Source organism: Sceloporus undulatus, chromosome 8, assembly GCF_019175285.1.
Source record: "Sceloporus undulatus isolate JIND9_A2432 ecotype Alabama chromosome 8, SceUnd_v1.1, whole genome shotgun sequence".
Classification (NCBI taxonomy): Eukaryota; Metazoa; Chordata; class Lepidosauria; order Squamata; family Phrynosomatidae; genus Sceloporus; species Sceloporus undulatus.
Window position 1 is genome coordinate 14,845,474 of NC_056529.1, and position 27,929 is coordinate 14,873,402.

At 39.5% G+C, this 27,929-nt stretch overlaps 1 protein-coding gene across 2 annotated transcripts; it reads left to right on the forward strand.

The window, feature by feature from the left end:
* CYLD (CYLD lysine 63 deubiquitinase) lies at window positions 1–27,898 on the forward strand. Of its 2 annotated transcripts, none has more exons than XM_042437860.1 (17): window positions 1–126; window positions 4,470–5,136; window positions 5,453–5,755; window positions 7,007–7,112; window positions 11,100–11,195; window positions 12,075–12,191; window positions 14,642–15,021; window positions 16,133–16,298; window positions 16,931–17,072; window positions 18,589–18,711; window positions 19,779–19,870; window positions 20,313–20,379; window positions 21,184–21,316; window positions 21,455–21,563; window positions 22,188–22,306; window positions 22,473–22,689; window positions 23,098–27,898. In XM_042437860.1, exons 2-17 carry the CDS (start codon window positions 4,633–4,635, stop codon window positions 23,280–23,282), a joined length of 2,859 nt encoding a protein of 952 aa, XP_042293794.1. In that variant the 5' UTR covers window positions 1–126; window positions 4,470–4,632; the 3' UTR covers window positions 23,283–27,898. The 2 variants fall into 2 exon arrangements, with proteins under 2 accessions (XP_042293794.1, XP_042293795.1); XM_042437861.1 differs by having other exon boundaries at window positions 5,453–5,620.
* Window positions 27,899–27,929: the final 31 nt, after the last annotated feature.

Genomic DNA, 27,929 nt, shown 5'->3' on the forward strand with positions numbered 1-27,929 from the left:
GCAAGGTAGGATGCGTGCCTCTCAGAGAGGCTGCCTCGGAGGAGATGAAGCGTCGTCGTCGTCGTCGGAGCGGGGCTTCGGCGGCCGAAGGAGGGGATGGCGACCCCTGAGGCGACGCTGGTCCCGGTGAGTGGCGGTTGCAGCCGCTGCGGAGCCCTTTTCCTCCCTCTATAAGGCTGCGTTCGCGCTGCAGAGATAATAACCCATCTTGAGACCGCTTTGACTGCCTTTGCCTCAATGCTAGGGAATGATGGGAAATGTAGTTCCGCGAGACATTCAGCCTCCTCTGCCATAGCGCCACAATGAACTACAACTCCCACAGTTCCCAGGGCAGTTAAAGCGATCTCAAAGCGGATTATTTCTGCAGTGTGTCACCTTTTGCTTTTTACTCCCAAACCCCCCAGTTTTGTCCTTCCTTCAGATCAAATCCAAGGATTGAATGTAATCTGCATTTACTACCTTTAGAGGAAGAGCAATATGGAAGCATTGGGGAAGGAAGAAGAATCAATGCATAGATTAGAGATACATTATTATTAATGTTGTTGTTGTTATTATTTATTAGCCCTAATGGTTATCAGTATCATTACAGTGTTATAATATTATAATATTATAATTCCTTTGTGGAATTACGATGACAATATGAAAGGAAAACAGCAAGAAGAGGAAAGACATCGATAATAATTGTATGTGTTTTCCTTTTAAATGGCTGGTTTAGTTCACATCAAACGGTTCGATGTGAATCAGACTTAGACAAAGTAGTAAAGAACGAGTAACGGATGTGATTTTATTACATGTTGAACGTGGGATATCATGTCTACAAGAAGCTTTTAAATACCGTTCTACGTAGGTGATAATATTAATTACGATCTAATTAAAACACTATGCATTATAACGGCCCATTCGTTTCCAGTGACTTCAGCAGGGTCTGCGGTGGCTTATTGGCTGATTTAATTAATTAACGGGAATATTAAGAACCTAATAAGAACGCTTGAGCTAATATTAAAAGCACTTCGATGTTGTAGAAGTACAATAAGGAGGAGGAGGAGGAGGATGGAAGAGTTGCATATACTCTAGGTAAAGGTTTATGGATACAACTCAGTTGGAGAGTCACTAGGATTTAATGAGTGCAAACTATTGAAGGTAGGAAGTCAGTGTTGATGTAAGGATATATTCAAAATACCATAATCTGAATAATAATAATAATTATTATTATTATATGGTTTATTTATATTTCCCACCTCTCCCAACGGATCGAGGCAGGATCACAGTATGAATAAAAGGACAAACGCAGTAAAACACAGCATAAATGACATCAAAACACAATGGAATACGTCAATCCCTGACCCTCCCACCAGATGATTAAAATGCAACAATTAAGATAATAACATCAGTGGCTTAGTATAGTGATTTTAATGATAACAAAAATAATAAAGATGTAAAGATATAGTAAATTAATGAGTGTTTTGAAAACACAGCTTTTTTCTGGGGGGGAGGGAGGATCACAATTTCACAAATGAGATAGTATTCTAGAATAGTCGGCCCTCCGCATTTGTGGCTTTGACTTTAGCGGATTTGGTTATTTGCGGTTTCGATCAATATGTTCTCTCTAGGAATCTCTAGGTCCTCCGGCGCAACTCTGTGATCAACTCCTGGCAGATTTTGACCATAGAGGAGCTGGAGATTCCTAGAGAGGTCTTCTCTCAGGTAAAAATAATAGTGTTTTTTTTTAATTTGTAGTATTTCCACATCCACAGAGCTCCTTCACCCCTAACCCCAGAGTATTGTTTGGAGGCGTTTACTATAGTTGTTAACTTTTCCAAAATATGCCAATATCCTCTCACATTAAGAAGGAAGAGAAAGAGAGAAGAGCAGCCCAACATACTAGGTCAGCCCTCCCTCCTTTTGTAACATTGACCACATCTCCTCAAAGCAAGAAAAGACCAAAAAATGGGGGGGGGGATCCATAGTTGAGTGATAGAACCCATGTTTTCTGTGCAGAAGGCAGTCCAATCCTTGGTATCTCTATGTTCAATCCATGGCTAGAGCCACTGGTAGTTTATAGGTAAAAGTGAGCTAGATGGACCAATGATCTAACATGATAAAAGATGGCTTTCTTTGTTTTGAGTGAGACAAAAGAAAGGTGTAAAGGTATATACATAACATGGGTACCATTTGCTTTCAGATCTTTCTCTTCCTTTTGCCTCAAGAACTGAAGGGCTACTTTGTTTCTTGGAAGCTAATAAGCAGAACTTAGAAGTGATGGTTTTTCCTCTTGTTTTGTGCCCATAATCCATTTTTCGGTGTTGTACTTCCATTGTATCCTTATCGACCATGAGAAGTACATGTTGATGGATTTATCTACCTTTGCTTTTTAAGAGTTGTCTGAGTAAAGTGTTATTATTGAATGCTGTTGTGTGCTTCTAGGACAGAGATGGGCAGCTTCTAACAGTTAGGAGAGGGGCAAGTTTTTATGACCAACTGTGGGCTGTATCAGGCCTGGAAGGATGGTGGGGGGGGGGGGGGGGTAAAATGAAACAGGTTTTGGGGAGTGAGTTTTATGGAGATTGAAGGGACCTTGCATCCTGTTCTTGGTGCAAACTATTGCTCCTGGAGGCCCGGTTTTCCATTAAAAATTATCGTTATTGGTAGGTTGTGGGTTGCGAAAATTGTGTCCAGAAATCACTATGGCTGCTCCTTATCTAGGACAGGCATGAGCAACATACAGCCCAGGGGACGCATGCGGCCCGCCAAAGGATTTTGGGTGGCCTGCAAGTGTGTGGAACAACTTCAAGGCTCCTCTGCTGCCCGGCCATCTCCTGAAGAGAAGGCCAGGTAGTAGAGGAGGAGGATGGGCAAATGCTTGCCAAGCAAGGCCCCTCTACTGCTTGGCTTTCTCCTGAGGATGGGTGAACACTTTCAATGCTCCTCCGCTGCTCAGCGGAAAGTGCCAGGCAGAGGAGGAGGAGGATGAATATTTAATTAAAACCTATTTGCAGCCTGAATAAATTAACGTATTTAATTGGCCCCTTCCTGCTGCCAAGTTGTACAGGTCTGATCTAGGAGGAAGAGCAATTGAATCACCTCTTTCATATATCAGCTGATTTAGTAGTTGTTTTTGTACAAAATAGTCGCTTGAAGACCTCCAGTTTTGGAAGAAGCAAGTTATAAAAATTGACTTTCTGGATCAGACAGAAAAATCTTGTAACATTGAGTTTCCAAAGATGCCTCCAGAACACCATGTTAAAGGCATAAGAAGAAGAACCAGTCACTCTTCTTTGTCCTTCATGTCTAGCACTAAGGCCAATACTACCCACCATGTGACAAATGGTTTATATTTGACAAGTCATCCTGTCAGTGTTGGCATTCTGATGTGTGTACCTGTGTGATGCCTGTTTCTAAGCATGTGTTTGCCTCAGGCGCATGATACATTTTACAGCGTAAACCTCTGAACATGTATAAAACCTCTTGGTAGATCTGTTACCTTTGAATTCATTATTTGACAGTTCTTACTCCACAAATCCTGCCCAACTATGGGGAAATTGTTTTACTACTGCTTCCAGAATCCTCTGCTGGGCAAAGCCATTTGCCATGCCCAAATGTTTCCAAGAAAACGCAAAACCACACAAGTGTCTTCCCTTTTGCAGCAGATAGCTGCATAGACAGTTTTATGGAGTCCTAAATCTTCATTCAGTGGCCTTTTGCACTGCAGAAGAAAGATTTAACAGGCAATAAAAAGTGCTCAAGGAAGGCCGCTTTGGAAAGTCTCCCAGTATTTAGAAGTAAGTGGTGGAGTGCCAGAAGCAGGGAGGCTGAAAATGCCTCACAGATATCTGGCCCTTTATCTACCTATGGTTAAAGCCATCTGCCAAATGAGGACCTTGTAGCTACTCCACCGCCTGATACCTTTTAAACTACCAGTGAATTTGCCTTTCACTTAGACCTCATTACAAGTCTTACTGAGTTACTGATGAAAGGCAGAAGACTAGCAATTTAAGAAAAACGCAGTCCATCTCATCTTTGCCATTCCTTCTGCCTTCTTGTATCTTTGACCTTCCATATACATTGAACCACACTGTTTGGAGATGGGCTGAGTAACTTGCACAAGAAGACCAGGTTTTGTTTCTTTTGTATAAGGAAGGAGAGCTGTTCTGTTCTACAGTAACAGATCAAAAATAGCTGTTCAAAGTGTAAATAAAGATGACACTGTTTTGGTATAATAGTCATTTTTTAAAAACACAGTCGTAGTTATGAGGAGTACACAATATAGCAGTTTTATTGTGCAGCCAAAATCTTTAGCATGGCCTTTCAGGCTACCTCAGAGCATTCTCTTTCTTGCCAGCTGGTTGCTGTAATAGGTCTATAAAAAACAGTGATGTTTGCTTTCAAAAGAGGTTTCTTTTCTTGTGCTTTGCTTTTATTATGGGGCCATTCAGCCTCCAGTGATACCATCTTTTATTTTTGTGCTCCAGGTCATCTGCTCTGGATTTAGCTCAGGAGGACATGGATGAAGACTCATTAACTCATTCTTGGAGCTGAGGCCTTGTAGTGGAATCCGATAATTCCTTTGCAGTTATTATGAAAACTTGGCTATTCTGAATATTCCTCTTTGTGTTCGTGCAAGTTTGAACCACAATGAGTTCGTGGAGTCAAGAAAAAGCCAGCTCTCCCTATTGGGAAGACCGTATATTTTACTTGCTTCTCCAAGAATGCAGCATTATAGACAAACAGACTCAAAAGTTATTGAAAGTACCCAAGGGTAGCATTGGTCAGTTTGTACAAGACCGGTCTTCAGGAGGACATACCAGAAGCAACCCTTCGTCCAAAAGCAAAAAGTTACAAATAGGAATCAAGATTTTGGAGCAGCCCCATGCGGTTCTGCTTGTGGACGAGAAAGAAGTTGTTGAAATTGATGAGAAACGAGCGGAACTGCTTTTGGCAGTTACTAATTGTGAGGAAAGATACAGTATATTTAAAAGCAAGGCTAGACTGAGTAAGGGCCTCCACATTGAAGTTGGCTCAGCTGTGAAAGTACAGCTGAGGTCAGGAGATGAAAAATATCCTGGAGTTGTTCGCTTTAGAGGACCCTTGATACAAGAGAGATCACTGTCAGGCATATTCTTTGGAGTGGAGCTTTTGGTAAGTTTTCTTTATTTGTGCAAAAAACAGATTTTGTGTATGATTGCATAAATATTCTGAAAGGATGAAAAAGACCTTTCATTTGTTTAAATTATATCTCACTTTTCCTTATACGTGTCTTAAGATGGTACATATGGCTCCATTTGTGCTTCTAAACCACCTGTGGGATGGATTGGGTTTAGAGACCTTGCCAAAGCTCACCAAGTAAACTTCATCCCTGGGCAGTGTTTTCAACTTGTTCTCTCCTGTAAGTTCAGCATTCCATTTACTCTTATAACAGTACTTAACCAATGATACATTTCTTCTGCGTATCTAGGAAGAAGGTCGTGGTCAGGGATTTACAGATGGACAGTACCAAGGCAAACAGCTGTTCAGATGTGACGAGGACTGTGGAGTGTTTGTTGCACTGGACAAACTAGAGCTGATGGAAGATGATGACAATGAACTGGAAAATGACTATGCAGCTCCAGTTGACTCAATGCAGGTAGACCTTCCTCCTTTGGAGCTCAACTCCAGGGTTTCTGTGAAGATAGGGAAGAATATAGAGTATGGGACAGTTATATTCTGTGATGTCTTACCAGGAAACGAGAGTTTAGGATACGTTGTTGGAGTGGACATGGTAAGAAATTCAACTGATTCTTATAACTTTTTGCATGTGTGTTTAAATTTAGAGGTACATGCAATATTGGTGGGATGGATATCTGCAACCAACTTGTGATTCTTTTTGCCATATACAATTGCCACCCAGCAGCTTTGTTTAGCATTAGACAAAAACTGAACTAGTTGGGTTTGGAAAGAACCACTTGCCAGATTATCTCAAGTGAGAGAGAGAATCTCTTTCAAGAAATCGGACAATGCAGCTTTACAGAAGATTTAATTCTTCTTTTGTTGAGCCATTTGAGTATAAATACTTGTCAATTTTTTATTAGTCTTTATTGGTTGATTACATTTTACCCCACTAGTAATTTTTGTGGCCTTATTTATAGGACCCCTTTAAAACTTACTTGAAACTGACCGGGCACAATATTTCATATTGATTTGTTCTGCTGACCAGCCAGCTTTATAATGACTCAAGGTTGGTTTTGCTGATCCTTTTCAGTTCTTTGGAATGATCATCTTGACATTTTTTTTGCTTGCTAGGAGGGTATAAGGTTGGGTGTTTTTTTTTAAGTGAATTGATATTCTGGCTCGAAGGATACACTCTCCTAAAATACATTAGTAGCATATGCTGTTCTTCATTTTCCCTCTGCTTGTGTTTTGAAATCAGATGGGGCTTATTGAGACTTAAAATAAAAAGCAAATGAAGTAGTATTGTTGCTCTTGGGATATTAGTAGGCATTCAACATGGCAAAAAACCCCTATTTTGCATTTTGAGTATATATGGATATATTTTTACTTTTGCTATTCCATAAAGAAACAGGCATGTCTTTTCAGTATTGGAAGCTGCCTCTTAATAACAGAGTGGTAAAGAATCCAACAAAGCATGAAAGCCATTCATATATCTGTTGTGAATAGCTTTAGTTGTGGAACTTCTGTGTTGCTGACAAACTTTGCTTGGCTTTCCTCCCATCACTTGGGCAGTTTTTTAAATGTTGCAGTCTCCAGTGTACAAATGTCTGTGGCTCATCTGAAAACAAACAATATTGCAGAATACATTTCATTTCTTGAAATGTGGAAGGCAGAATAATGTCACAAGTGTCATACCTGAAATGCCATTGCAGAGGGAGTCTTGGCATTTCTTGTGAAAGCTTGTGTAATCTGTCTGGTTTGCATGTAGCCAAGACCTTGATTGAACCTTGCAGATGCTTTCTTGAAGTCTTCATGCACACCTTTTGGGCAACACATAACAGTGTTTTAAAATGGTTTTTAGGATAATCCAATTGGAAATTGGGATGGAAGATACAACGGACAACAGCTGTGTAGTTTTGCAAGTGTTGAAAGCACACTTCTCTTGCATATCAATGATGTTATCCCAGGTATGCCTTTTGTATATTATGTATACATGCATACACACATGTGTACATATTAAACCCTAATAGTTAGGCATCTAATGCTAGTTTTATTGTTGATAAGGCATATATTATTATATTTCAGTTGGTAAATGTATTTGCTGGTCAGTAGGCTCACTCATCTATTGTGTGGGATTGCATTGCCTTCTGTCTCATTCTATTGACTTGCATCTCCTTTGGGTTCCTGGAAATGTTATTCAAAGTCCTTAGGCTTCATGGTTCCATGTGTACAATTTCTTTCTTTCCCAACTCACCATAACCTGCCATTGACAGCATGGTGCTGTTTTACAGAAATGCTGGTCTTGTTGGACCTTTTTGTTTGTGTTAAAAAATGGAGATTAAAGGCACCATAATGAGGCACTGGGTTTTCTGCGATGAGGAATTGTATTGCTGTATTATGGCAGTGTGTGGGATAAGAAAGAGGAAGAGCATAGAGTGCAGAAAAGGGAGAGGCATTTCTGATTTCCACTTAATGGCCATGTTACTGCTTAATTACATGCCTGGCTAAGAATATTATAAAAGCACATAATGAGAATCAACACATATTGCTTCTGACTATTTAATACTTGGTTAATAAGGAGGGCATTGTGCACTGAATTGTTTTCTTACACTTTCTTCAAAAGGAATATGTTCAAATGATGCCTGCATATGTTGTGGCAAAGGAATTGGCATTTGTAAATAGTGTTCAGAACCACAGGCAAGCTGTTCTTTCTTCATTGGTGCTGGAGTGCAATTTTTCCTATTCACGAGCTAACAACACAGACACCTATATACTGCATGTGTGACTAGATTATGGGAGCTGTCAGTAGCCTTGTACCGAGGCAGTTGTTCTCCTTGGGTAGCAGGACAATGGTCAGTCACCTACCGTAGTTAAGATCAGCTGGCGCAGCCTCCATTAGACTGTGGTGGAACACAGGAAATACTGGATTGCTGTCACTGGTCTCAAAATGTAATGGTTTCATTTCTTTTCAGATATATTATGTAAATCCAGGGAAAGAGGAGGTTGGGCTCCTAGGTGTGGAGTGTTTTCTTCAAACTCTAGAAAGTATAGGGAGAGGTGGTGGAGAAGGGTTGGAAATGCCACTAATACCCTTCTTCCTAAGATGAGATTTACTTGAGTGAGTCACTGACATATGCAAGAGCAGCTTTGCTGGATCGGGCTGATCTGGTTCTGCATTATCTTCCCTGTTGTCAGTCTGATGGGGAAGTCCATAAACAGGAAAGGGGAGCCATTGTACCTTCCCACTTGTGCTTCTGAACTGAGTGCTTTTGGGAGGCCTGCCATCACTGTGATGATGGGTAACCATTGATAGTCTTACCTTCTATTGTGTGAGGGACAGAAATGTGGCAGGAGCTGTGATGTATATTGTCTTTGGAGAACATAAGAGAAAATGTTAACTTAAAAACAGAAATTAAAGAAAACCTGTAACTTCAAAATATATTCTGTGATGAAAAGAGGCCCTAATTGTAAGACTGATGCTATGGAGTGTTAGGTGTTTTAAGCATAATTGCCATCTTGTAAGAGCTTGAGGCAATGCTCTGCTGCTGCCTTTAAAACATGCTAATATGGTTTCCTTGAAAGATCAGTCTTTCTTGGCTGGCTGGCTGAAGATAAGCTAATGTACTCCAGCGAAAGTAACTGAAGTGTGTTAATAGTGTTATTTCCAAGGGACAGCTTGGTTAAAGTGTAATTGAACAGCAATATTCTGATTATGAAACATAAAGACACATTTTCATTTGAACTCTTTAACGGATATCTTGCTTGGTTAAAAATCCTCAGATGTTATGCAGAGAAAATAGCAATTTTCTGTGTACGTGATAATATGCTATTTTAGTGAGAAGCCCTGTTTAGTAAAAAGCAGGGAAAGATGCAGCATTTTTTATTGAAATAAGCACTTTTCTTCTCCAACACTTAAATCTACTTTTTTGTCCAGGATCCATCAGAAAATATTTGTGTTGGAGACTAAAAAGGGGGAATCTCTTTTTGTGTGAGATGTTTCCATTTGCTAGGCAACTTGAAAAGCCGAGGCTGAGAAGTTTGATAAGTATATGCTACTCTACAAACCATGCAGGAAGCGACTGACATAAATTTAGAGGCAATACTTGTTTTTTTTAAAGACTGCCCTTTGAAGCATATGCTGTCATTGATTCTAGGGAAGGGGAAACTTTTCTTTTCCACACCATCTTTTTTATGCAACTTCACTGTAAGAATAAATTCAAGTAAAATTCAAGTAAAATGCTGTGAAACCTGAAAGGAATGTGAGGCCAGAAACATACTCTATATCAGTGATGGTGAACCTTTTCGAGGCCGAGTGCCCAAATTGCGACCCAAAACCCACTTATTTATTGCAAAGTGCCATGTCCCTCTGGCTTTCTAGTAACAAACTCTGGCAGACTCTGTGCTGGGATGATGGCACATGTGCCCCACAGAGAGGGCTCTGAGTGCCACCTCTGGCACGCGTGCCATAGGTTCGTCATCACTGCTCTATATGATTGATCCTCTAAGGGCAAGGTAGTATGCTAACTGATGCAATTTTTATTATTTAAGGGCTTTTTACATCTTCCAAGAGAGTTTGTTTCTCTTAGTATGGTTTTAAATTATGACATTGTTTTTGCAACTGAGCAATTGGTTGACTGGCCGAACCCAAAGGGTGCTCAACAACGGCTCCTTTTCATCCTGGAGAGAAGTGACCTTTGGGGTCCCACAAGGCTCTGTCCTGGGCCCAGTGCTATTCAACATCTTTATCAATGACTTGGATGACAGAATTGGGGGCATACTTATCAAATTTGCAGACAACACCAAATTAGGAGGAATAGCTAATACTCCAGAGGACAGGATCAAAATTCAAAATGACCTGAATAGACTAGAAAGCTGGGCCAAAGCTAACAAAATGAAATTCAACATGGAGAAATGTAAAGTACTGCAGTTAGGGCAGAAAAATGAAATGCACAGATATAGGATGGGGGACACCTGGCTGAATGAAACTACATGTGAAAGGGATCTGGGAGTCCAAGTAGATCACAAGTTGAACATAAGTCAACAGTGTGATGCAGCAGCAAAAAAGGCCAATGCAATTATAGGCTGCATCAATAAAAGTATAGTGCAGTGATGGTGAACCTTTTAGAGGCTGAGTGCCGAAACTGTAACCCAAAACCCACTTATTTATTGAAAAGTGCCGTGTCCCTCTGGCTTTCTAGTAACAAACTCTGGCAAACTCTGTGCTGGGGCGACGGCACATGTACCCACACAGAGGGCTCCGAGTGCCACCTCTGGCACGCGTGCCATAGGTTCACCATAACTGGTATAGTGTCTAGATCAAGAGAAGTAATAGTGCCACTATATTCTGCTTTGGTCAGGCCCCACCTGGAATATTGTTTCTAGTTCTGGGCACCACAATTCAAAAGGACGTTGAGAAAGTGGAGCGTGTCCAAAGGAGGGTGACTAAAATGGTGAAGGGTCTGGAAACCATGTCCTATGAGAAATGACTTTAGGAGCTGGGGATGTTTAGCCTGGAGAAGAGAAGGTTAAGAGGTGAAAATGATAGCCTTGTTTAAATATTTGAAGGGATGTCATTTTGAGGAGGGAGCAAGCTTGTTTTCTGCTGCTCCAGAGAACAGGATCTGGAACAGTGGATGCAAGCTATAGGAAAAGAGATTCCACCTCAACATTAGGAGGAACTTCCTGACAGTAAGGGCTGTTCCTTCCTTGGAGTGTAGTGGAGTCTCCTTCCTTGGAAGTCTTTAAACAGAGGCTGGATGGCCATCTGTCGGGGATGCATGGCAGGGGGTTGGACTGGATGGCCCTTGTGGTCTCTTCCAACTCTACGATTCTATGATTCATGTGTACTATGCTAGTATGTGTCTGACAGTTACCTCTGTTTTGACTAAATTGATACTTCAAAATGAATACGTGAATATTTCTGTATTGTAAATAACAATTCTGTTTTACTTTAGAGGCTGTGTCTCAGGAAAGGAGACCTCCTAAACTTGGCTTTACCTCGCGAAGCGGCTGTGATAAAGGGTTCAATCACAGTAAGCCAAAGTCTACAGGTATTTTCACTTAGCTATTTTAGTGGGACATCAGATGTTAGTTACCTTCAAACATAATTTGCTAGAAAGACAGGATGCAAATGTAAACTAATATGTTTAACCATTAAATAATTATTGTGCAAAAACTCTAGAAATTAATAGAGTTGTTCAGAACTGCAGTTTAAAAACTGCTTTCTAATCTCAAACAGCTAAAAGTCTTTTAAGGTGCTACAAGCCTGATATTTATAATGGTCTGGGATTTCATTCATCAAACTCACAAAGTGTTGTGATTTGGCAAGTATATGGTGTCTAATCTACCATCTGCTGTTACAGTAATATATTCCTTGGACTTTGTGATGTTACAAGAGTGTTGTCCTTGCTGCAATACATAAACATGGGGGGAGGAATTGCTGGCTATCTCTTCCAAGGAAATTCCTTCAGCTAATAATTCTAAATACATATTTTTGTAGTAATCTTGAGCTTGTGGCAGGGAACTGAATCCTGATGTGGGGAGAAAGTTTCAAAGCTTTGGTTGATTGATGCACTTTTGTTTTATGCAAAGTACTGTCTGAGTAAGGGTTAAAGGTCTGTGTAGATTGTACCATATTGCAGTGATTGGACCAGGTCTGTAAGGTCTTTTGTAGGCTCTGCTATTACTTTGTAAGCTTAGCAGAAAGACCTGTTTTGAAGCAGTTGAGGCCTTCCAGTTATGTTGGCTGGGAATGATAGAAGTTCTGCTCCAAGAGATCTGGAGAGCACCAGGCTAGGGAAGGGTTGCCTTAAAGGATTATAAATCTTTCTGTTAATGTAACTAGGCATGTGTATGTGTCTACGTATATATCTTTTCTATATATCTTAATCATATATATATATTCTTTTGTGCTCTGGCTTGTGTCTTAGGTGCACTCTCTGACCCTGGAAATAGAAACAGATCAGAATTTTTCTACACCTTAAATGGATCTTCAGTTGATTCTCAACCACAGACAAAATCAAAAAACACATGGTATATTGATGAAGGTAATAAAAGACTAGACTTCACTACATTTCAGTATAGGCCGAACATCTGTTTGTGGCAATGAAAAGATTCTGCAATCAAATCATTTGAAAATATTAATTGCCTTGCAGTTAAAAAGAAATCTGACTTACTAGCATGGCCTTGTAGAAGAATGACGGTTTTCATGCTTAATGTTGTTTTAGGTGCTGCCTCAAATGAGGGATGTTTTATCCTGCCTAGGGTTATTTATGTGATGCTAGCTGCTTAATTATTCCCCACAGTGGAATTATTCTACTGTCTGTTTTAAACAGCTGAACCCAGTGCCATATTCTGAGCTACTATGAAAATTGTCCTCTGCTTCAGTAGCAATTTGTTGTGGGGGCAGAGCGGAGACATCTGTAGCCCTCTTGGTCTCAAAGAACTAGTTTTCTGGTTCCTTGGATGCGGGCCGGTATTGAATATATAACTCAAGGCATTTCACTTAGTACATCTTGCACAGTCACTAAGTCAGTCATAATAGAGGAGTCCTGAGGTAACATTCTGTGAAAGTTTGAGCTCACTCTCTCTATTAGAGCAGCTAGATTGCAGGCGCAGGATGCAAGATGCTTATAAATAGTAACTTACAAATACACAAGCTTGTGACTTCATCTACTCAGCTTTGACTCATGATTTATTTATGAATCGTCAGGTAATAACTTGGTGACTTTGTCCTCTGAAGCCTTTCAGTGACAGGGCCTCGTTTTTGGAAATAGTTGAATTCTAGCAAACTACTGTTGGGGGGTACAAACTTTCTTCCTTGCACCTAAGTCGTGACTCAAATTTCTGTATTTTAGAGCTGTGATATTCAGTACTTCCAGTCCTAAGAACAAATATATTTGTAACTTTAAAAATGAAATCTACTTTAATTTCTTTAATGTATATCTCTCCTGCCCACAACCACTGTACTCTCCTCCAGAACATATTGTGCTGAACATACTGCTAAGAGACATGTTAGATTTTGAGTGGCCCCTTCTTTATAGGGACCTTTATGAATTGTTGAAGGGGTTAAAGAGGAAGATACTCTGTGCATTCTTATTATTTATCTTAAAGTCGTAAAACGTTTCAACCCATACATCAGTTTAAGCTGGTACCTCTTTTCCCCCCATCTTGGATAATAACTGGTGAGTTAAATAATAATAAATAAAGTGTTTATTTCTATCCCGCTCCTTCCTGCGATCAGGGCGGCTTACAACAAGATAAAAACAACAATACATAAAGCATTAAAATACATATATATCAAAGCCCTCCATACAACAATAAAAATAACAGGCAAAAAAAGCCCCATAGCCCAACCTCTTGGCCACGGAAGAGGAGGGAGGCCCACAGGATCTTAATCGGGGAATGTCTGTTGGAACAGGAAGGTTTTCAGGTCCTTCCTGAATTGGGCCAGGGTGGTAGTAGTCGAGCGGAGCTCAGTGGTCTGATGAGTCTCTGTTTTGTAAACTACTGATAAAAAAATACTTCAGACATTTGAACAGGAGTTAAATGTTGAATAGGAGTTAAAAAAAGACCTACTGGGGCCTTCCACACTACACAATTATAGGGCTGTATTCTATTTTAACTCCTATGGCAGCAACCAGTGGAAATCTGGGATTTGCAGTTTAGGGAGGGCACCATAGCATTTAGAGTAGACTGTAGTACTATAATTCTGTAGTATAAAGTAGACTATAGTGTGCTCACTGTGGTGGTGTTCAAACTTTCTGTCACCTTGAACTCCTTTTCACACCATCTTGTCTGCTAAACATCCCCTCTACCATTTGAAATGCATTTGGTACAGAGGATTCTGGAGAATGTTGTAGGGCACAGGGACAGTTTATGGAAAGGAGTGGCCAAGCCTATATGGTGCTGCTTGGGCTCCAAAAATACCCCCAATACTTTATTGATAGCACTGGGTAGATTCTTTAGGGAATCATGTCTGTCATCATGATCTTCTCATTGAGGAACACCAACTTTTGGAACACAATTTGTAAACTTATCTGTTATCTTAAGTCTAACTTCGATGGAGATTTTCTGATCTTTGTCCTTCCTCATAGTTCACTCCCTTTAATCAGAATACAAATACAGAAATTTATAGGGCAAGCACATGATTTTCGGCACAACCTTATGCATGTTTACTTGAAAATAGCTTTCACTGTGTCCAGTGGGACTTACTCAAAATTAAAGTGTGCATACAATTGCAACCTCAGTTCTTTGATCAGAAAGAAAATGCCTGTCCTTTATAAACTGTTCTTGCTTTGTTCTGTCTGAGCAAGTGCCAATATGCTTTTTAAGTAGGTCATTCTTTCATAATAGAATCAGTCCAAGAGAGAAATTCCATGCATATTTTAATACTTTTTTGTGGAAAGCATACAGCTTTAGCTCAAGCACTAATGAAAGTTACTTGAATTCCTCTCATTTCATTATTTACTTTGTTTTGTTTATTTTATTTCTCCAGTTGCTGAAGACTCTGCAAAATCACTTAATGACTCCTCTTCGGGGTTCGGCCATTCTTCGCCACCTCTGCAGCCTCCCCCAGCAAATACTTTATCAGCTGAAAACAGATTTCATTCCCTGCCTTTCAGTCTGACAAAAATGTCCAGCAGCAACAATGCTATAGGACACAGCCCACTTTCTTTATCTGTTCAATCAGTTATTGGCGAGGGTAATGTTGGGCCAACCCAGGAGAGCCCACCATCAGTGGTAGCACCTATCAATATGCATGGGCTTGAAGCAGGTTCCTTGGCAGAAGTGAAGGAGAACCCGCCTTTCTATGGTGTAATCCGTTGGATTGGGCAGCCACCGGGGGTGAATGAAGTCTTAGCAGGACTTGAACTGGTAATTATAGCTATTTGTTTAAAGTAAAGTTTATTAGTGTTACATTAAAACTTACAGCAACAACCGCAAAAAGAAAAAACTTGAACAAACTAGCACATAAACTCACACATCTATATACATTCACAATAACATAGATACATATACGTACATACATACCCATTAACATACTACCAGTCTCCTTACAAACATTGTAAAACACAACTTCCTAGTGTAATAGTTACCAATTGTAATCCGTAGCAAAAACTGACTTTGAATAAATGTCACATACCAAATTAAATCGTCTCTCAGTCCTATTATTAGAGAAACAAAAGAAAAAAATCAAAAATTGAAAAATACATATTAAAAAATCCCATCTCCATATACTGCCATTATTCAGCGGGTGACGTAGATAAACTCCCCTTTCTTCCTAACCATTTGTTAAACTCAGGGTTAGATTTTTATATAATTTTAGCAAAAATAAAATAAAAGTAAAAAGATAAATCGAATGTATTATACATTATACACTATGTTCCTTTCGTCCTCAGGAAGTTGTTCACTTCAATTACAGCTAATTTTGAAAGTGCGTATTACTCCATCTATAAGATAGGCTGAGAGGTTTCTGATTTGAGGGAACCCAAGTTTCCATGGAATGTGGTCTAAAAGCCATTAATAAGGATGCTGTTGAGTATACTTGCGATGTATGTTTAATATAACAGGACTGTGGGGCACCCCTCCACATACACACACCTCATATTCCGAATTAAAAGAGTGTTGAATTGTGAAGGTTCATTTATTTTTAGGATTGTGCTTGCCAGTGTTTCCTATTTTTCCTTCTCTTCAAACATGTTCAAATATTCCTTCCATCCCTAAATAGGGATGGGTATGCCATGCAGCCCTGCTAGGCCTTGGTGCTGTGCAGCCTCCTTTTGTCATGGCTGAGCTCAGTATGAAACCCTCATAATGTCTGTATGACTGGATAACTCTCACAAGATTGCATTTACCCCTTTCCTTCATGGCAGATGCACTGCTGCATATGTCAACCAAATAGTGTAATAATAACTACCAAGACAGTAGTCTTGTATTTATTAGTTATTCATTTAGTGAGACATGTTCTCCTGTTTAACTTTTCCAGGAAGAAGAATGTGCAGGATGTACCGATGGAACATTTAAAGGAACTCGATACTTTACCTGCGCACCCAAGAAGGCTCTTTTTGTTAAGCTGAAGAGCTGCAGACCAGATTCCAGATTCGCTTCATTGCAGCCTGTCTCTAACCAGATTGAACGCTGCAACTCTTTAGGTACTGTTTCTGTCTTTTAGACACATCATAAAAGTTATTTCTGTATATGTTTAATAAATGTTCGGTGGATAATGAATCAATAGAATGGATTTCCTACTCATTTTATTTGTCAGGAAGAGATAAGATCTATAATACACTATTTTACAGCATAAGTCTAATAGCAACGGTAATAGGTTTAAGTATTAAAAAATTCACCTGGTTAAAATTGTTAATAAGAAATTCATGGACCTACAGGTCAGATGTTTTAACAAAACAATTTGCTTATGGATTTTAAGCAAGACTGTAATGGAAATGGAGTGTTTTGCTTCTGTTTTTCACAAAGTTCATCCTATGAAATGATATAAATAGTATGTTTCACTTTACCAAAATTTGGAAGAGCCTGTATTATGGTGCCATCCAGTTTTTTTAAATTGTTACTATTTGTTTACAGCATTTTATCTGTAAAATAACTCCAGGTGTAAGCCTAAATAGCAATCTCTTGCTCTCTCTCTCTCTGAGTTTGTGTGTGTTGATATATAAAATCTGAGTAGCTTTGCTTTTTAATTTATCCTTCATATCCTTACAACACTTGGAGCAATAGTAGAGTTCAGACACTTATGCATCATATTTTCTTCTTCATTATTATTGCTAAGCTTTTGGAGGTTACCTAAGTGAAGTGGTTGAAGAAAACACACCTCCAAAAATGGAAAAAGAAGGCTTGGAGACAATGATTGGAAAGAAGAAAGGAATTCAGGGTCATTACAACTCATGCTACTTAGATTCCACCTTATTCTGGTAAGGATTTAAAGCTGCATTTTGAACTTCAAATTGAGGGGAAATGACAAATGTACAAAAGGAGGAAGAATAATTAATAGGAAGCACAAAATAATGACATTGGTCTCACAGGTTCATATTTTTTATTTTAATCTCTGTGTAGTGCTTAGGTCTTTAATTGAGTTCACAATAGCAATAATAGGTTCCAGTGTAGTGTGCCCTTGCCATGAAATTAATGGCTCCCGCTAAAATTGTTCAGAATTGTAAATGTGAGTTAATGATTGAGGGAAGCAGCTGTGTGATGTCCATGTGGATTCTAAAAGACTTTAGCTGCTTCGATTGGGGGACTAGGAGATACTTCCCTACCTCTCTGGGGCTGGATGAGTAGATGAGAAGAAAGAACTGGTGACAAGAAAGAGTGATAAGGGAAGGTCTGAAGGGATCAGGTGAGTTCCACTCTACCAGCTCTGATTTGGCCTCATACATGCTCAAAACTTTGGCTAAGATCTGCATAATCAGACATAGTGACAATGATGGAGCTCTGTTGTCATAGCTACTTCTGCCAGTGCCTCTTCATCCTACCCCTCAAGGCAGGCAGTGTCCCAGTCAAAGGGTTTCTAAGGCCCGTTACAGACGGGCCTATAGTACGGACTGGGTCTGTACTAGGGTTAGAAAGGGGCGTCACCTCCGGACGCCACTAACCCTAATACGGACTGAGTCCGTACAAAATGGTGGTGCCCGTTCCTCATGGGGGCCGCCATTGCTACGTCACCACTGTGCCGTCTCCAAACGAGGCGGCGCGGTTGTGACGTACTGGCGCCGTGCCAGGGCGCATAGAGTGCCCTTTCTGCAATGCCAGAAGGAGCTCCAAAATGGAGCTCCTTCCGGGATTTGCGTCACTGGCGCAACCTTTAGACGGTTACACCAGCGACACAAGGCAGAAAGGGGCCGAGCGGCCCCTTTCTGCTTGTCCCCGCCGCCGTTGGGTGTCCTTGGGGCATCATGCCCCAAGGACACCCCTTTCCAGGCAGCGGGGAAGCGGCCTGAAAAGCGGCGGATTGGGGCCCCAGAGGCTGCCGCTCTGGCAGCTGAGGCCCCAATCCGGTGGGGAAAGGAGCGCCTACAGGCTGCCCCAAAGGGGCGGTCTGTAACGCGCCTAAGAAACTGCAGATCAGGACACTGGGGAAAGTATACTGTAGCACTCTCCCAGTCACAGGGTACATTGAGAATGCAACCCTTTTGGTTCTTGCCAGAGCTGCTTGGGAGAATGCTACAGTCATCATTCCCCAGCAGCTGTAACTGCAGTGTGTAATATACATGTTGCTCTTGGCAACACTGGGACTAATCTTTAGCAAAATTCACATTTTGTGGCTGACAGTAAGGAATGCGTCCTAGCCTCTGCTTTCTCAGAAGCAATGGATTATAGTGAGGGTACAGGAGTTCTGTGGGCTTGATGATAATCCCAGCCTTAAACTATTTCCTCCCTGCTTCATTTTACTGTGTTTCCAGAATGAAATTAATGTCTTTCCCTTTTCAGCCTATTTGCATTCAGCTCTGTTTTGGACACAGTCTTGCTTCGACCAAAAGAGAAAAATGATGTAGAATATTATAGTGAAACTCAAGCGCTCCTGCGGACAGAAATAGTTAATCCTCTCAGAATGTAAGTATAGGCACAGGCACATCAATGAATCTGCTTGTTTTCAGATTACCTTCCATTTTTTTCTGCCAGTTTTCACTGTGTACTGTGCAGCTCATTGTAGCTGTATCTATGTTAGCAGTTTTGGATGTGTGTTAGTTCATACAAGGACATGATGAGGGTTAAGAATTATAGCTTGCACTGTAGAACATGAGCCAATATCCTCTGCAAAGCAAACAGTTCCTTGAGATCAGGTGAAGAGTCAGGAGCCCTGGTGGCACAATAGTTAACTGTTGGTACTGTAGCCACAACATTGTGAGTTCGATCCCAGGGCTCCAAGGTTGATTCAGCCTTCCATCCTTTTGTAGGTCAGTAAAATTAGTACCTAGCTTGTTGGAGGCAATTGGCATACAGATTGTAAAACACTTACTGAGTTCACTATGAAGTGGTATAGAAATGTAGAGCTATGCTATTGCTAAGAGTTACTGCTGCGTTACATTTGGGCGGTCTGCCTTGATGGGCTACCACATTTCTCAGCTCAGTTGTTTGCTGCATACTGGTTTTTTTGATTTGACTCTAGTTGCTCCTTTTTGGCTAGTATCAACAAGATGTGCTATTCCTAAGGCAAGGCTGAGGACAGCTTCTTCTGGGGTGAATGCAAAAGAGGCTCCTGATTTCGTTTCCCAGTAGAGGATTTGGAAACATGTTTTTGAGACTATTAATACGTTAGTGATTATATTATATTAGTGATTCTGTTTGATTCTATTTAATAGATTAGTGGCTTCAGAAGTTTGTATTAAATGTGTCTCACCCTGAATTGAGAACTACGATACTTCTCTGAAACTTTACATCTCAAATATGAGAGCCTATTCTGGTGTTAACCATGCATTTAAAATTTTTTTGTCCACATACATTTCCTGTGAAGATCATAGGGGATGAATATAGGTGTTGTACTTCTTTTGCTTGCTATATTTGCATGAGTTTGAAATCATATTCCTAAAAAGTGTGTGTGTGTGCGTGTGTGCGTACGTACATGCACAGACGCACACAGTGTCTCCCTTTCTCTCAGTCTGCTCATTTTTATGTTCTAGATATGGATATGTGTGTGCAACAAAAATAATGAAGCTGAGGAAAATATTGGAGAAAGTTGAAGCAGCCTCAGGATTCACCTCTGAAGAAAAAGGTAACTTGAACTCTTTACTGTTGACAATGAGAACAAAGGGAAGGGAGATGTGTATTAAATTACAAATAGAAGTTCTGAAAGGATGATACTCAGAGGGGATGACATAGATCTTGAATTGAGTAGTGGCCACAATTGCTAGTTGTTTTGCTTGGGGAGGGAATTGAAATACCAGAATTTCTAAACAGATTTCAAAGATTTGGGACACTGTCCTGCTAACTGAATTCACTTTTTTCCTGAACTTATTATTGAATATAAACAGATAGATGTGGACAAAACATTGGTGCCATTTCAGCCCTTCAGAGCTCATAACAATGCCTTGGGATAGCATATAATTCCCCCATAAGAGTGTAGGTCACCTGACTGTTCATGGTACATAGGGAAGACATGAACTAGTTTATTTGGCTCTGCTTGGATACCCTGTTTAACATTTATTCTTTCACAGATCCAGAAGAATTTTTGAATATTTTGTTTCATCATATTTTGAGAGTAGAACCACTATTAAAAATAAGGTAAGTCTTTTCCTCTGCTTCCATAATATAAATTTTGTAATGTAATTTTCCGCTTTGTGGCTTATGACATTAATGGGATGTACCTTGTTAAATGGCATGGATGGAACTTGGTTAATTTCACTTTTCTCCACATGAGACCAAATTGTAGCTCATGTTGTTTTGGATGTCCTTCACTGGGTTATGCTTCTCTTTCTTTTTCATCTCCTCTGTGAAAATGTTCCGTTCCTCTGCTCCCCAGAAAACATTTTAATAATGATGGAACAATAGGTATAGACTCTGATTATGTAGTATCTTTTGTAAAATCTGGATAACAACCATAAATGTTCTGTTTAGAAGTATGAGAATCAACATTACTGTCTTCTTTTTTGCCTAGTATGAATATGTATAAAGAGGCTGTCTGGAAATTACTTGAAATCTGGTAATCTTCCTTATTAGAACTTCGTGGCTAGCTTGACTAGCTTTAATCAACTTATTTTGATGGTCACATTTTGTACCAGGGATGGTCTCTGTGCTCTCCAGATGTTTGACCTGCATTGCCAGTTGTATGGGAATATCAGAGATGGTCAAAACGAAATAAAATAAAATAAATGGAGGGCCACAGGTGCCCATCTCTGCTTTAAACCCTTATCTGAGATTTATTTGATTGCTTCACAAGCTTGTTGGTTACCACATATATTTGGAGCTTTAGAAATATAGAACTGTTACTATATGGATGCAATAATAGTAAAGCATTTTCTTTTAATGAGTGTTAGTCCTAATTATGGTTGACTATGTTTTTTCCCCCAATGTACACTGTCTTCTTAGATCAGCAGGTCAAAAGGTTCAAGACTGCTACTTCTATCAGATTTTTATGGACAAGAATGAGAAAGTTGGAGTGCCTACAATACAGCAGTTATTGGAATGGTCTTTCATCAACAGCAACTTGAAATTTGCCGAGGTTTGGTGCATATTCTTGTTTTCCACAGCTTTTATCAGTTGTGACTCAACAGCGTATTAAGCTGGATGCTGATGAAACTACAGATGGATCTGCGATTTGACTGAAACACAAACAAATTTTCTTGTTGGCTTTTGCTAGGCACCCTCATGTCTCATCATTCAGATGCCTCGATTTGGAAAAGACTTCAAAATGTTCAACAAAATCTTTCCTTCCTTGGAATTAAATATCACAGATCTGTTAGAAGACAGTGAGTATAAAATATTCTTCACGATGATGTGGCAGGATTGTTTCTAGAGCTGCTGATGCTCTCCCTGTCAGCCAAGTATTATAGAAAACAGAACTCATTTTATCCATTAGATTTTCAGTAGCTATGTTGTGTTGTGAAGAGATACTACTTTAACTGTTGAACACTCTGATTTCCAACCCCCCCCCCCTTCCCCCCCCAAAAAACCTAGGGAAATGAGTCCTCACATTCAACTGTAAAGGTGGTAAAGACATATACTCTCTTGGGATGGTCTATTTTAAGCTGGGTGGGATACTCCATTTACAATTTTAGAAGAAGGGGTGTAGATCAGTCTATTTAACTGATTCATTTGCTTAAAAATGTATTACAGATGAATGGCTTTCTCATTTGTAACAGAAGAATCAGGATTTCTCCCAGTCCTGGTGGAATAATATCTCATAAACTATATCACACCACATTTTGTTCTTTTCACATGAAAGCATCGCTTGCTTTTAAGATTTTTGCTGTTTTACTGTGTTTTGATTAGCTTAATAAGAGTTAGATTTATGTTGTGTTGTGAAGGGATGCTACTTTGACTGTTTGTGCACAATCTTGATAAATGGACATTTTTTCTCTTACAAAATACAGCTCCTAGACAGTGCCGCATATGTGGAGGACTTGCAATGTATGAATGTCGAGAGTGCTATGAAGATACAGAAATTTCTGCAGGCAAAATCAAGCAGTTTTGCAAAACTTGCAATACCCAAGTAAGTTCCTCTAAGTGTTGCTGGAATGATGTCTAGTCTACTTCTTGCTCAATGTTGGGGATCTTGTGTCACATGCTCTCTTATAAGATGAAAGGTGCCTTTAGAAGACAGAAGGATTTCTCTGATCTTATCAAAAGTTTATTCTAACACTTCTCATCACTTGTAGGTTCATCTTCATCCCCGAAGACAGAGTCATAAATTTAATCCGGTGTCTCTTCCAAAAGATCTGCCAGACTGGGACTGGAGACATGGCTGCATACCTTGTCAGAAGATGGAGTTGTTTGCTGTTCTTTGTATAGAGACAAGCCACTATGTGGCATTTGTTAAATATGGTAAAGGGGACTCTGCCTGGCTCTTCTTTGACAGCATGGCTGACCGGGATGGTATGTCTTTTCATTGACTTTTTCTCGATTTTTCCTCATGTGTTGAGACATCTTAACTGCTAGAATAACACTTAAATAGGATTACATATTACTTGCTTTATTTAATGTCTTTGTATTATATTTTGGTAGCAAGAGCAGCAAAGCACACTGCTGTTAGCAGCATGTAGCTGTTAGCAACATGTAGTCCCAGTGTTTTTACCCTTGATCATACAAGAGCAGAAAACAAACATTGGGAGCTGGCTGTTAACTAAATACTCAGATGTAAAATTGAGCCTGTCCAAGAAGCTAATAGGGATTAAACTGTGTAACAAAGTCCTTTGTGCATTGAAAGAAACATAGCAGCAAGTGACTAATTCTTCCTCCTGGGTTCATTTTTCCCCTGTCTTCTTTTCTTCTCTTTCCTAAAAGGAGGCCAGAATGGCTTTAACATCCCTCAAGTGACTCCATGCCCAGAAGTTGGCGAGTACCTGAAAATGTCTGTTGATGAGCTGCATTCATTGGACTCGAGAAGAATTCAAGGCTGTGCACGAAGACTGCTTTGCGATGCTTATATGTGCATGTATCAGAGCCCAACCATGAGCCTTTACAAATGAAAAACAGTGGTTTGGGAAGGAAGAAGTTTCCCAGTGACTTGATTGAAACCCAAGAAAGTTCAGGTGGGCTGTCGGCTCACTTGCATATGCATCTGTTGCCGGCAATGGATGCTTCAGAGGTGTGACAAGCAAATGTCTGCAATGAAAGAAGAAAACTTTTTAAAGAAGGAAAAAAACAACATCCCTAAAATGCGGTGTTTTGTTGCTAAAATACTTAATAAGCATTTTGCACTCTAGGGAGTGTGTGTGTGTGTGTGTGTTTTAAATAAAAGGTGTAAAGGATGCTATTAAAATGTTTAGGCTACATTTCAGATGAGTTGTGCACATGGAACAAAATTTTGTGCGTGTCAAAATTGCCATGTCAAATGTTCTGCAGAGGCTTCATTCAAGGAACCACAAAGCCTAGGATGGAGGGATTGTATTAGAGAGAGTCTCTATGTTTGTGCATATGTTTTTGTTTTTTTTTTTGCAGCGCTGTACAGGTTGTACAGTTAGGATACTGGATTATGACCTGATTCTTACTATTGAGACTTTTGTTTGCTTCTTTTGGCCCCAGTATAAATTATAACAGGAAAGGAACAAAATGGCTCCAGTGTATTGAGTAAGCATGTAAACACATAAGCTGTTTGATCACTCTGCTGTGCTCCCATGGACCAAGAATGTGCAGTGTTCTCTTCATTGCTGATGGTTTCCTTTAGAAAACAACAAGGCATTAGCCGATACAAAATTTTTTCTCTTGTAGGATGTCTGTTTGGAATGATTCCTATACACAGAAGTTGGTCATTGTACTGCACCATCCATGCAACTTGCTCAAAGCCTGTTCCATGAGCTGGATGAGCAGGTTGTCTAAATAACTCATTTTAATACAGCATGGATGTTCCCTTGTTAAGTAATTCCAAAAACTATCTGTGATTACAAAATAGTAATCTTATGTTTTTGAGCTTAACTTTAATGGGAGGGCCTTTTTGATTATTTTAATTATTTGATTTTCTCCCATGTTTGGAGACTCCTCAGCAGAATTTCTGCATGCCTTCTTTCATCATCATGTTAGGTTGTTTGTCCCAAGAAGTTCCCCATTTACTCAGAGGTTCTGATTTGAATGTAGCTTTATTATTTATGTGAATCAAAAGGCTATTCTGTGTGTGAGAAGAAAAGGAGGTGGCAAGGTTCATTCACACTGGAATAATAACAAGGAGTATTAAATTCTCTTTTGTATGCTGTTACATAAGTGCATGTGTATGCATATGTGTACACAGTTCTGAGACACACAAAGAATCAAGCCTTGTAATGGATGTGTGTCTTTAGGATATATCCAATTTAAAGGAATTTTACTGCCATAGCTTTACCTACCACTGAGAAGATGTTTTTGGACATGGTGGTGCATTGTATTTGTATTGGTTTGCTGCTCCCCCAGCTGCTGTCATTCAGATATATTGGGACTATAACTCCCAGAATCCTTCAGCCAGCTAGTTTCTTTGGAACGCATCAGGTTGAGGAAGGCTGGCATAGTCCTCATATCTTTCTTGCTCTTGTAGGGCTTTCAGGTCTGGCTCAACCTTTGACAACCTGGTGCAAAATTGAATTGAGGGGACAGCATTCTACACAACTCAAGTTGTTGGCATAAATGTGTCCTACAGACACCCATATATAATATTCCCAGGTTCAAAACAGGCAGTGGAAACATTATCATTGTATTTCTCACTTTTTGTCTCAGGGAATATTATTGAAATCAAATCTAAAGCCCATAATATAGAAGCTGATACTGTACTTAGGATTTTATTGTATTAATATATTTTGTGGAAGATTCCTTAAAAATGTATCATCTCTAAAGATTAACTTGTCCCGGTGTATGGTCAAATCATTTGACTTGCTGCTCAGTACATATGAAAAATTACTTGGTTATTTGAAGTATCCTTTGAAACATTGAATATTTTTATGAACTGTAAGTCTAATAGTATTTTTTTTTCCCTGTGGGGAAATATCTATTATAGTTGCCTTTCGTATATTCCTAAAATAAGGGCAGCTAAAGGCATATCCGATCAGAACCAAAAGGTCAATTTTGTAAGGAGAAATGGACTGCAGGTTAATGGGGTAATTCTTTGTTTTGTTTTGTTTGGAGTGGATGTTGGGTAGGTTATGGGAGTAGTCTGGGGATCAGCTTGTTCTAAAGAGACTGATGGAGAGAGTGATAGTAGGACACTGACATGATTTTTTAAAAGTGAGTTCTAACTAGGGTGGCTAGGTTGAATTCTTCCAAAAAAAAAAACTTGAAGGGAAAGAGACATGAACAGGATGTGGGGATATAAGCTGGAGATTGTCTTTCAGGATCCCAGGAAAAAATACAGAAGAGGTTGTATGTCCCCTGGTATCACAGTGCTAGAGGTGGAAGGATGAAGACTGATAATAGTCTTTGAATGAGGACAGATAAATGAGGGACCCCCAGCTACAGGACTTACAGAAAGATGTACAAAAAAGGGCCCTTGAGTTGAGGTATTTCTAAATATATTATTTTTATATCAGAAACAGTGCACCATTTCTCCCGTTTGGGTTGATGTTGATAATGTCTGTGAACTATTGGTTTTTTAAAAACATTAAGTTTGCTTTCCTAGTAGGTATGCGTGTGTTATGTTTGTATCTCAGGTTTTTTATAACATATCACTGAGACACTAAAACATCTTGCAGAACTACCCTTTTAATAGTGAAAGGAGAGGAAATGAGAATGTCTTGGTTAGATGGCAGAAGATTAAGAAAGAAATAATGTGAATACTGCAGGGAAACGTGAGCAGCTCTGTACATCTGGAGTAACTCTTCAAATTACTTGTCAAGGGTATTTACTGGAGGAGCAAAGAAGGTAGTTACCATTTGTCTAGTTCAGTGGTTCCCAAACGTTGGTCTTCCAGATGTTTTGGACATCACCTTCCAAAAGCCCAAGCCAGTTTGGCCAACAGTCAGGAATTCTGGGAACTGAAGTCCAAAACATCTAGAGAAGCAAAGTTTGGGAATCACTTGTAGTTCTCCACTAACAAGCTCATACTCAGCATCTTTTAGATTCTGGGAATACCTCTCTGGTTTCATTTGGTTTGTAAAATTGCATGCATTCTCCCCTTATGCTTCTGTGGGTCTTGTGGCTTGTTGGCCTCAGGAGGCACACTGTGCTTATGATCTGAGAAAGTATGTAAACCCTTCCACAGAATCATATGGGAGAGGCCAAAAATGCAGGAAGACCCATGTGATTGTTCCAAACCATCTGATTTTGCCACTCACTTGCATTGCTTGGTAAGGTAGAGAATTTTGTTTTGGGGCAGTGGCTATTCTTCTCTGTGAAGCTGCCTTGAAATCTACACATGTGTTATCAGTTCTACATATCTTATTCGTTTGTGGCCTAAAGGGGAAAATGAAAATATAACTTGGACAGGCAGTTAATGGCAGATCACTAGGAGATATTTCTTACTTGTCAAAACAATTACAATTTAAGTGCTGACTTACAAGCCAGCACCAGAGACATTGGGGGATGGTTCTTAGACTGGATTTCTTCTTTATTTGAATATGACATAATTTATTTCCTGTCACTCCTAAATATTTAGTACAAGCACAAAACTTGAATTATGGCAAAGCAAAGATCAAATTGAACTATTGAACAATATTGAACAAGTGGCAAAGTAGATTCATAAACCCAATGAGGTTTTCTGTTGGCTGAGTTCTTTGGTCAGTTCTTTGTTTCAAATATTTGAGGAAGAATTCTGATCTGCAAAATGACAGAAGTATTCTATTGCTTGATACTAATCAAGGACTGTTTTATAAATCTTAGCCACTGTGAGGAACAAGACAATATTTATTTTGAGGGAGGAGGACTAAACATCTTCCATTAGAAAATGTCAGCTCTGAAGTGGTGGGCAAACACTTGTTATGCAGTGACTTTTGATCTCTGCTGGTCATTTCCTCAAACTGTCACTTAGCATTACATTTAAAACAACCCAGTAATTATGCATGTAATGGTCTCTCCCTTTTGTGAGATAAAAGGAGGAAAGAAACTGGTATCAACTTTACTGCATCTCTTGCCTCCTTTTCTCAGTCTCCTCTTTTGTTTCACTCATTGCCCTTTTCCCATTCTGATACAGTGCTTGTAAAGTTGTGTTACTGTACAAAGTGAATGTTGAACAGTCACTGCATATAGGGAAGGGAGTTTCGACAGATACGAAATCATTTTGTTTTGGCTTGTGTTCCATTTTTCATGAAGAATTTGGTACAATAAGAGGACATGGAAACACTAGTGTGATATACATGAGGCAAAAGAATTGTGGTTGAATGAATGTGAAGGCTGAATTTGGATTTTTACCTTTTACTTAGGCTGCCTCTTTTGAGGTTTGCATTTTATTTATTCTGCCATTGTAACAAAGTGTGTTTTGCATTGGCTTGCACAATTCCTGATGTTTTTGTTAAAAAAAGAATAAACATCCTGTGGTTGAGTGTAGTTGTCTCCTTAACAGATTGTCTCTCTACTGCAAGTTTAGGGAAATGTTTGGCTTGCTGTAATATAAAGCCTTAATTTCCCAAAGAGGAAGAAACTGTATCATATACTATTTCTGTATTAATATTTATTAAACCTGTTATTTTTATGGCTATCTTATTTCTTTGAGGATCGTGAAA

What these genes read in the sequence shown, in the direction of transcription:
- CYLD (XM_042437860.1), top strand. Translation starts at nt 4,633, where the DNA reads ATGAGTTCGTGGAGTCAAGAAAAAGCCAGCTCTCCCTATTGGGAAGAC. An exon ending in ATTCACCTCTGAAGAAAAAG is followed by an intron (nt 19,871 to 20,312) that starts GTAACTTGAACT and finishes ATTCTTTCACAG; the next exon opens with ATCCAGAAGAATTTTTGAAT. An exon ending in CAGCATGGCTGACCGGGATG is followed by an intron (nt 22,690 to 23,097) that starts GTATGTCTTTTC and finishes CTTTCCTAAAAG; the next exon opens with GAGGCCAGAATGGCTTTAAC.